The sequence below is a fragment of the Morus notabilis genome, unplaced genomic scaffold (genome assembly GCF_000414095.1).
Source record: "Morus notabilis unplaced genomic scaffold, ASM41409v2 Scaffold449, whole genome shotgun sequence".
Lineage (NCBI taxonomy): Eukaryota > Viridiplantae > Streptophyta > Magnoliopsida > Rosales > Moraceae > Morus > Morus notabilis.
Genome location: NW_010357144.1, coordinates 236,210 through 246,693, shown reverse-complemented (window position 1 = coordinate 246,693; position 10,484 = coordinate 236,210). Strand labels below are relative to the sequence as shown.

General features: G+C 34.3%; 2 protein-coding genes across 4 annotated transcripts; one reads left to right on the top strand and one right to left on the bottom strand.

Annotated features, from left to right (window-relative positions):
- The first annotated feature begins 284 nt into the window (after positions 1 to 284).
- Positions 285 to 5,811, top strand: LOC21396645 (casein kinase 1-like protein 2). Of its 3 annotated transcripts, XR_002902387.1 has the most exons (15): positions 285 to 716; positions 808 to 848; positions 1,390 to 1,459; positions 1,563 to 1,714; positions 1,790 to 1,885; positions 1,971 to 2,041; positions 2,275 to 2,336; positions 2,482 to 2,545; positions 2,650 to 2,734; positions 2,823 to 2,949; positions 3,213 to 3,295; positions 3,428 to 3,491; positions 3,601 to 3,740; positions 4,166 to 4,637; positions 5,661 to 5,811. XR_002902387.1 is itself a non-coding variant. In XM_024166979.1 (14 exons), the coding sequence occupies exons 1-14, from the start codon at positions 641 to 643 to the stop codon at positions 4,460 to 4,462; spliced, it is 1,425 nt and encodes a 474-aa protein (XP_024022747.1). In that variant the 5' UTR covers positions 285 to 640; the 3' UTR covers positions 4,463 to 4,817. The 3 variants fall into 3 exon arrangements, 2 of the variants coding, with proteins under 2 accessions (XP_024022747.1, XP_024022741.1); XM_024166979.1 differs by lacking the exon at positions 5,661 to 5,811 and having other exon boundaries at positions 1,563 to 1,711; positions 4,166 to 4,817; XM_024166973.1 differs by lacking the exon at positions 5,661 to 5,811 and having other exon boundaries at positions 4,166 to 4,817.
- A 2,367-nt stretch (positions 5,812 to 8,178) lies between these two features.
- LOC21396644 lies at positions 8,179 to 8,774 on the bottom strand. The gene has a single exon (XM_010089408.2). The coding sequence runs from the start codon at positions 8,634 to 8,636 to the stop codon at positions 8,283 to 8,285; it is 354 nt and encodes a 117-aa protein (XP_010087710.1). The 5' UTR covers positions 8,637 to 8,774; the 3' UTR covers positions 8,179 to 8,282.
- Between the last annotated feature and the right edge of the window lie 1,710 nt (positions 8,775 to 10,484).

Genomic DNA, 10,484 nt, shown 5'->3' with positions numbered 1-10,484 from the left:
TATGGGACCTAAGCTTTAATTATTATTTTTGGTAAAAATGGGACATAAGGGTTGAATCTTGTATTCATTCTTTTAAGATTCATTTCCATTAAAATTAATAATTAATTATTAACAACTCAAGACGATGCCGTTTGGATTCATTTTCCATTTTACTTTGTCACCTGAAAAGAAAAAGAAAAACCATTAATTGAAAACAGGCTTTTTCCTCTTTTCTTTTTTTTTTTTTTTTTCCCCGTCAATAATTAAAGAAAGCCTGGAATAAAATTCCCCATCGATTGGTCCAAAGCGCGAGAAGGCGAGACAAAGAAAGAAAGAAAAGAGATGCCTTTTTTTCCCCTTCTCTGCTCCATATCTTTCCTCTCTCTTCGCCTCACTCTGACCTAAAAATTTCCTAGAGAGAGAATGTCCACAACCTTTCCCATTTTACCCCCACCAATCTCTCCAATTGACATCCCCGTCCCTCGCCCCCAACTTTCTTCTCCCACTTGATTCATCTCTCCTTCCCCGACAGACTTGGAGAGCCGGTCAATTCTTGGCACGCTCTCCGATTTTCTTTTTTCTTTTTTAATTTCATTTTCCCAAGAATCTTTTGGGGGTTAGGGTTCCGTTTTGATCGTTTGATTGCCTAATTGAATTTGCTATGGAGCCTCGAGTTGGTGGCAAGTTTCGCCTCGGTCGGAAGATCGGTAGCGGATCGTTCGGAGAGATCTATCTTGGTTTGTTTTGGATTTTCTCGTTTCGCTTTTGATTTTTTTTTTTCCTTCCTTTTTCCGTTTTGAATTTTGTGTGTCAATTTTGTTTCTGTAGGTACTAATGTTCAGACAAACGAGGAGGTTGCGATTAAGCTTGTGAGTAATTTTTAGCTTTTTTTTTTCTTTTTTTTTGGGAATTTGGTGAATTTGCGTTATATATATATATATATATATATATATATATGCATAGGAATTTGATGATAATTGACCTTAAAGTTTGATTATTTTGCGGGTATTATGAGATTAATTTCCAGATTTTATTATTCGTTGATGAGGACTTGGTGGGTTTTAAGGGATTCTGGTTAGTACCATGGTTCATTTCTACCATGACCTACAACACTCTGTTACTCTCATTAAGCGTTTTTCTTGACTTTCAAATTCTGGGTATTTGCTAATTACAATGATAATTGTATATCTAATGTACTTTGAAATCTTCTATGTTTTTTTCTTTTTTTGTTCCTATGCATGAAAATAAAATGTTTCTGCATTAGCTTTTGTATTATGGCATTAGTTTATGTATTATTTATTATGTTTCTCAAATTGTAAAAGCCTGGAATACAATTCAACTTAGCCGGATCATTTTGGGTCAGGCTGACTCTTTTACAGCGCCTAAACGAACTTTGAATCTTTTACGCAGGAAAACGTCAAGACAAAACATCCCCAATTGCTCTATGAATCAAAGTTGTACAAAATATTGCAGGGAGGAAGTAATGGCCCTTACCATTATCTTGTTGCTTTTCGATATTCATGTATGCTGTACTCATCCAGTTGGTATGTTTGTTGTTTGGCCTCGTTTTACAACGTCGGCAGCTGGAATTCCAAATGTGAGATGGTTTGGCACTGAAGGAGATTATAATGTTCTTGTTATGGATTTACTGGGACCTAGTCTCGAGGATTTATTCAACTTCTGCAGTAGGAAATTGTCCCTGAAGACTGTTCTCATGCTTGCAGATCAGATGGTGGTGTTAAATTCAATTCATCTTAGCATTTTATTTATACACTTCAGTTGCTTTTAGTAATCTTGATATTCTTGTCAGATCAACCGAGTGGAGTTTGTTCATTCAAAATCATTCCTACATCGAGATATCAAGCCGGACAATTTCCTCATGGGTTTAGGAAGGCGGGCAAATCAGGTATTTGGAAGTCTTTATCAGTTTAACCTTCTTGTACGTTATATATAATGCGATAATGTGCTACTGTAAACCTTTTTTTGTGCAGGTTTACATCATTGACTTTGGTCTCGCTAAGAAGTATAGAGATGCTTCAACTCATCAACATATTCCTTACAGGTTTAACTTTTTCAGTATTGATGGTTGATATTTGTAATTTTATGCTGGATGTGTTATGATCCACTGCTGTGTGATGGCTGATGCAAATTGTAGTGGTGGTGATCTTTTTTATTGCTGGGAAAATAAAATATGTCTTAGAACATGTATCACGTGTGATACTGTCAGCATTCATTATTTTGGCATGCTTTTTTCCCCCCTTTACACCTTATTTTTACATGCTCATATAATCGCAGGGAGAATAAGAACTTGACAGGAACTGCCAGATATGCTAGTATGAATACTCACCTCGGCATTGGTAAGCCTATTGTTATTTTTCTCACTCACATGCACGTGCACATAATTTTTCTGTCAATGTCTTATCTTGTGATTTTTTAATTACTAATGTTTTTCAGCCTTTTTAACCCTGATTATTATTATTATTATTATTTTGTTCTGCACAGAGCAAAGCCGCAGGGATGACTTAGAATCACTTGGCTATGTCCTTATGTATTTTTTAAGAGGAAGGTAAATATTCTCCTATCCCATTATTGTTATACATTCTTCTCTGTTGTATGTTTTTCACTGTTATTGGAAATGTTTTCTACTGGTATGACCTTGTATTTTTATAGTCTTCCTTGGCAGGGACTGAAAGCAGGAACCAAGAAACAGAAGTATGAGAAGATCAGTGAAAAGAAAGTATCAACTTCCATTGAGGTAAAATTATGTTATAGAATAGTTGCAATGCATGATAGCAATGGATCTTATTGTAGTTCTAACTGTTTCTGCCCTATTTCTTCCTTAGGCCCTGTGCCGTGGTTATCCTACAGAATTTGCATCGTACTTCCATTACTGTAGGTCTCTACGGTTTGATGATAAACCAGACTATGCTTATCTGAAGAGGCTCTTACGTGACCTTTTCATTCGTGAAGGTTTGGTGCTTTTTTTTCTTTTTTTTAAAAAAAATTCTTTTTAGTTTTTACATTGTCCTTTGAGGTATGGCTGAGAGGGAGATCCTTCATATCTTTCAATTTTCACCATAAAATTAATTTTTGTTTTTTTTTTTTTCAAAAGGGCATACAATATATGCTAAAAAAGTCGATACCTGCTGTGTTAACAGTATTGGGTTCCATTTTGAAGCAGTTTCTACTAATCTTTCATGCAATCTGTCCTTATATTTATCGTATTGCTTCAGGTTTTCAGTTTGATTATGTGTTTGATTGGACTATCTTGAAATACCAGCAATCCCAAATTGCTACTCCACCTACTCGTGCTCTTGTAAGTGACTAGTCTCTCTCCCGTTCTTTCTTTCTTTCTTTCTTTCTCTCTCTCTTTTTTTTTTGGGTGAGGGGAGGGGGGAGGGTTTTTTTTTGGCCGAAATCTTAGGGTATTTTTATTATTATCTGTTAGGGTCCTGGTGCTGGACCGAGTTCTGGCATACCTCCAGTTGTTGCAAACGCTGATAGACATGCTGGTAGTGCTTTAATTCTGTCTACTTTCCTATTTTTAATATAGCACTTAATTGCATTGGTGAAAGTCCTTTTTTTTTTTTTAATTACTTTTACATGTGCTGATTTCTATAGGTGAAGATGGTAGGCCCACAGGTTGGTCACCTGCAGACCCCTCTCGTAGGAGAAATTCGGGGCCTCTTATAAATTCTGGAAGCTTGTCTAAACAAAAAAGTCCAGTTGCAAATGATCCAGTTGTTTCAAAAGATACTATGGTAAGTGTTTTTTATTGTAGCGAATCTTGGGAGTTTTCTCTCATGCTTTTATTGATCACTATGCCAAGTACAATTAAACTATACATAGATATAGTTGTCCTGGATTTATTATTGGTGCTCAATTTTGATGAATTTTTTCTGTCCATTTTATAGCATTTAACTTGGGTTATTGTTGTAGCAAATTAGAAGGACGAGGAAGAAGAAGAAAACGGAGTTGTGTTGGTTTTAAATTGCCCTTTTTAGAAAATTACAATTAAGAAACAGAAAACTTGTGATCTTGTATACTGGTAGCAAACATTATGCAAGAAGACAATAAAATGGAAAAACATTTATTGAACTTGAAGGTCCAAGTTAGTAGTTGAGTTGTGTAAGATATCAGATATGGAACTTTATTCAGCTAATTCGTTGTGCTTGGATTTATGCAGTTAACGAGCTCAAATTTCGTGCGTTCAACTGGGTCATCTAGGCGGCCTGCCGTATCTAGCAGTCGTGATCCACTGATGGTTAGCAGTGAATCTGATTTATCTCGCCCTCAAAACACAGACGCCAGCCCAGGAACACTACGTAAAATTTCTAGTGGCCAGAGAAGCTCACCCATAGTTTCTTCAGAACACAATCGCACATCTTCCTCTAGAAACATTTCAAACATAAAAAACCTAGAGTCCACTCTTCGGGGTATCGAGAGCCTGCATTTCAACAATGATGAGAGAGTGCAGTATTAGCAGCAGTCGCTCTCCAAACTCACCACCTGTAAATTTTAAAAAATGGTATACATCCATCACGTACTTGGTGTTGAATTTGTTTTCCGCGTATTATGTGTGTGGAGAGCTTCAATGCCTGGGTTTATCACTGTAAGAAGGAAATAAAAAAAGAGATCCAGAAGTGGAAGTGTCCCAGGTAAAAAGGCTTTTGTCAATACAATTTGAGTTATATTCAACCTATTTTCACTTTCTTATTACCGTTGTACTAGTTAAGTTCATTTTATAATATATGTCCACGCCTTCATCGAACATCATAAACTACGTTTGTGGGTGAAACACAAATAGACAATGTAAACTGTAAGTAAATCAATGTTTCGATTCCCGACGCATACTGAGATTCTGTAATAAGCTTTAGTTGACTGTTTTAGAACTTGAGTTGTGAAGCTTACAAGTTGGTTTTTGGTGCTCATTTAGCCATGCTTTCGGGCACCATCTGCACATAGAGCCGCATGAAACACATTGGAGTTATCAGTTATATAATATTCCTATTTCCGTTTATATTTGCATTTTGGCCATCTAACCCATTGTGGGTTACAATTTAGTAATTTACAAGCGAATACACACACCAACCATGCAGGGAGAACCGAGTGCCAAATTCAAACATTAGTCAAGAATTGGTGGATTCTGATAAACACAAGATTTCTTTTCTGTCGTAAGGCTCTGTTTGGGGGAATTATAGTTGGAAAAATGTTATTAGCAGTGTTGGATATGGTTTTTACCAGGATAGAAATTTACATGTTAGAAGGTGGACATAGTCAGTGGGTCTTAGACTCTGTATGTGGATCAGTGATTTGTTATAAGGTTGTGGTGATCACCAATGTTTTTGTGTGTGTGAAAGGTGATCACCAATGTTTTGTAACATCGTTGTATTATTGTTTGGGACTTATAAGTGTCGTAGCTCATATTCACACGGAGCTTTAATTTTGACGTGTTGATGTTTTTGGAGAAAATTGTTGAACTTACTTTTAAAATGTATGGGTTACTAGTTAAAAGGAGGTAAGAAAAAAATTCAAACTATGCACTCTAAATAGAATGAGTAATTTTAACAAATACCTTTTAAAATGGTATCATTAAGGATTTTTAGGTCTCAGCATTAACTAATTGAATTTTACCCTTTTGGAGTAAGTAAGTTGACAGATTATTATTGATAATTTGACAGATATCGCCGGCAGCGGGTCTTCAGTCGTCGGTGGCGGGCGTAATTTAACAGATTATTGTCTAAAATTAGACAGATTATTATTCATAATTTGACAGATTATTATTAAATTGATAGTCTATCACAACAAAAAGGTAAAACTCCAAAAAGATGTGTTTAAGGTTCAGTTTTTGCAATTTTCTCAAACATAATTTCCTCTTTTCCCATGTCTCTTCTTGCTTTCCGGGATGTCCAATTGTGGTGTTTAAGTTGACAGATTATTATCGATAATTTGACAGATGTCGTCGGCAGCGGGTCTTAAGTCGTCGTGGCAGGCGTAATTTAATAGATTATTGTCTAAAATTAGACAGATTATTATCCATAATTTGACAGATTATTATCAAATTGATAGCCTATCACAACAAAAAGGTAGAACTCTAAAAATATGTGTTTAAGGTTCAATTTTTATAATTTTCTCAAATAGAATTTCCTCTTTTCCCATGTCTCTTGCTTTCCGGGATGTCCAATTGTGGTGTTTTTAGGCAAAACTAAATTTTCTCATCAGGCTTCAGGTTTGTTTTTAGGGAAATATTGAATGACAAGGAACTATCTAAGGCATCGTTCACTTCGCGGATTCGATCTTTCAATTCGAGTTGAGACGTGATATTTTCTGAGAATTTTTTACTGTAAAAACCTAAAATTAAAAACTCGAATCGGTGAAATAAACGAGACTTAAGTGTGTGAATGACGTTGGATAAAAATATAATTAAATTGTGGCAAAACAGAAAATATAATAAAGAAATTTGATTCATCTGGATAGCTGAAAACATTCAATGGTTGGGACATATTATGGTTGTTTATTCGAGTAAATTCCCTTATTCATCATTGCTTATTTTTTTAAAGGTTTAAATTTTGGAAAACAATACTTTAGTTATTTATTTATAGAATTCTCCTTATTTATGTCTTAAAAGTTTTTGAGGCGCCGACTAAACCTTAAAGGGGTAGATTTCTTGACCTGTTGTGTTTGATGAGCAAGCAACTGTTAGTCACTGACTGTGGCTGAATGCATTTTCAACTATCAATGTGAAGTGACGTGACGTTAACCGTATCGTTTGTAGTTATACGTATTTCACGTAATTAATTAGAATATTTATGTATTAGACGACTTTGTGATTGACAAATTTATATGGAGACCCGGAAAAGAACTCCATTGACGACAGAGATTGAAGGATACTAAAAACAAATGCACTAACTACAATATCAACGAGAATTCTTTAGCATAATAGCATAAAAAATATATATTATTTTATAGCTCTCAATTGTCAAATCTTCTTAAATTAAAAGGTGAATAGACAATAAAATGAAATAGAGCATCATGGCAAGTGATGGACATGAAAGTTGTAACAATCAGCAAGAAAATTGAACGTTTTAAACTATGAATTTCATGTTTGTAGGGAGGAACATTTACTGTATACAAAAAACTGATATTAATCTAATTATTTAATAAAAACTAATATTGATCTGATTATTTAAAACAGTAACCACTCCAAGTGGAATTCTCCTACTTTTGAATAAGAACTTTCTTTGTTGGGAACGCCAATGGAATTTTTTGTGTCTGGGAAATTTTCTTTGTTTGTTTCGCCGTTTTCTTGTTCCATTTTCTTTTCTTAGTCTGACCCTCATGAGTTAGGGAAATCGGTTCCACCTACCTCATGGGAGAGATCTCGATGAGCAAAAGTTAGTTCTAAATCTCTGAACTGGTAGTTGGAGAAACAAGAAAAATCAGGAAACTGATTTTGGTGACTGTACTACATAAGATCATTAAGTGGACATTTGTTTATGAATTCAGAATTATGATTTAAAATTATTTTTATTTTACGTGTATTTTTATGAGAGAAAAATACTGTAAAAAATTATAAATTATGATTCAAAATACGAACATTGAAAACAAACATCCCTTAAATAAAGAAAGCATAATCTTACTTTAAAAAAAAACAAAAACAAAAACAAAACAAACTTTTCCCATTGGTGCAAGTTAAGAAGTACAACTAATAATTCTGTGATTACTTTCACATCTGCCAAAACCAAAACCTGTTGAGGAATTCTTGGATTTCAAGAAATCAAGGAACCTCATAATAATTCGTGCATTAAGGAAAGTAGCAAAATGAAAGATTTCCACCCAAGAAAGAAAAAGAAAAGGCGAAAATATGTTAAAATTTGATGGTCAACAATCAAAAGCAGAAAAAGTTAAAAAGCATACAACATCCATCATCAATATACACATAGTTTTCATCATTATATCATTACAATTTCAGATCTTGATCAGTTCAGTCTATGGAACTGAAAGGATAAGAAAGGGTACATAAATACATTCAATTATGAGAAGAAGCAACAAGTATAAGAATTTTCAATTCTATGACATAACAACATTAAAAAAAAACTCAAAAAAAAAAAAAAAACATATTTTTAGAGCTTCTCAGTTCTTAACAGAACAAACCCAGAAAGGGACTTAGTCAAATAGAAGGAAAAAAAAAAAAAAAACATATTTTTAGAGCTTCTCAGTTCATAACAGAACAAACCCAGAAAGGGACTTAGTCAAATAGAAGGAAAAAAAATAAAAATAAAAATGCCCATTAATCAATTACTTCACCACCAGCCATAGACGACTTGGGTGTAAGTGTTATTGATCCACCTGAAGCTTTTCCTTAGAGAGCCTTTCATCTTGCCTTCAACAGCATAAGCCTTGTAACCAGCGACCCTTTTCTTCCTCTGCAGCTCTGGATCGTTGAAGCTCCAAGATTTGGAAGTTGACCCAATATTGCTCTTCCCTTTCTTGATCTTCACCTCCTTAACAATCTGGTTTGGCGGCGCACAAGAGCCTGCATAGTTGGCGCTGTAACACCTCAGATCTTGCATGTTTGTTGGGGCTCCTCTGTTTCCATAGCAGACATCCATTTGCATCCCACCGTCTCTGTATGACTTGGATCTGTAATTCTCCATTGGAGATGATTATCAGAGCTTGATGAGAGATGTGGGACAAATACAAAAGAAGGAAAAAAGAGGGGTTTTTGTTGGGAGCGGCTTTTTTTAACGTTGTATGTGTATTTACTAGTTTGGACTATCTTTGGGAAATGAGTTTTGTTGGCTTTCTTTGTTTTTTTGTGTGTATTGGAAAAGATCGAGATGGGGTTTTTGGTCTTTTCGTGTTATGGGGTTTGTTTTCTTTTGTTGAATATAATAGTGTGGTTGTGGCACTTATTAAAAGCGTTTGGTTCACAACTAAGGATTGTGGGACTACTGGTTGCATCTTGCTTGCATGAGGCAAGGGCTGCTAAGTTTGACTGGCCTTTTATACACGTGGAATCGTTAACGCCGACTGTTAACAACTTGGAAGAGAGATTTATATGAGTTTTATAATGAGGTCATTCATTTCAATCTATTTTGTTCTATTCCTTTTTGGTGGGTAATAAGAATATGAGACCTTCTTTCGTAGACCAATTTATTAATAAATCAGTTTTTAACTGTTAAATATGATTAAAATTATAATAAATTAAAAAAATACATAAAATATATAATTTTTCATATAAATTTGACCCTTAAAAAATAAAAAATTACCGATAAATTTTTTTTTTCAATCCTGTCAGACAAACTCTATAAGAATTTTGAATGCTTTGCTTACAAGTCAAACTGAAATATTACTGCAGATAACATAGGAAAATCAAATCTCGGGAAAACCAATGTAAGTTTCCACACACGCAAAAAATAGTTAAAAAGGGCTGGTGAAGGATTCAAATTTCAAAACTTGTGATTACGCATGGCTATAGAGTTTGCGGGTTGAATTGTCAACCATATTTCAATTCGATCCCCTCGACTTTTGGTTTTACAGAGCACAATACCTTGATCTTTTCTAGTGTTACATCATTGGAGACTATTAAATTGTTTAAAATTAAGAGCTTTTAGAAGAATTCAGAAATTCTCTTGAATCTAGTATGCATTTCCGTAATTTGACAAAATTGTTAATAGTTTACAGTCAAGATTTTGCGAGTATGTAGACGCACTTGGGCAGAACAAGTAGGTGAAAAGGGACCACTTTGCCATTGCCACACTTATGCCTTGTTCGTTTCGCTGATTCGAATTTAGAATTTGAGTTGAGATGTGATTTTATGTGAGAGCTTTTTACTGTAGCAAAAAAGTTAGATGTGACTGTTTGTGAGCGCTTTTTACTGTAGCAAAACTCGAATTCTAAACTCGAATCAGTGAAACGAACGAGGCCTTGAATAGTTTTAGTACAATTTTGAGGCCGGTGTAACTGCAAACCGATTGTTCAGGTTTTCGCCAAAGCTCATCATTAATAGGTGAAATATAAAACTGATGGGAGCGTTGATAAGGGTAATTTTCTTTGTAGAATTTCGTGACGAGGTATATGAAGACGTACTCTACAAATTCTCTAGACTATCATGTCACATTACATAAGATTAAATACATGACTTAAATGAGGATCTAACAATTTAAAAGTCATAATTATATTTTAGCATAGAAATATTAACATTATTCTTATTGTCATTCTATTTATCACTCTCTCTGCGTTCACTGTTTAACACGTAAACTCCGTTAACATAATATTATTATTTAAATAGAAAATAAAATAATAAAGTTCATGTGTCAGTAAATGCATAATGATGTTAGCATTTCTCTTCTTAATAATAAGTTGTACTTTCGTATCTTATCAAAATATTCTCCATTTTCTACTCTTTTATTTTTTATCGTTTAATTTTTCAGACTAGCTGGAACACTGCAAAGCTGAACCGGCAACAAAAGTAATTCGGCCGAACTATGATCAATACAGTA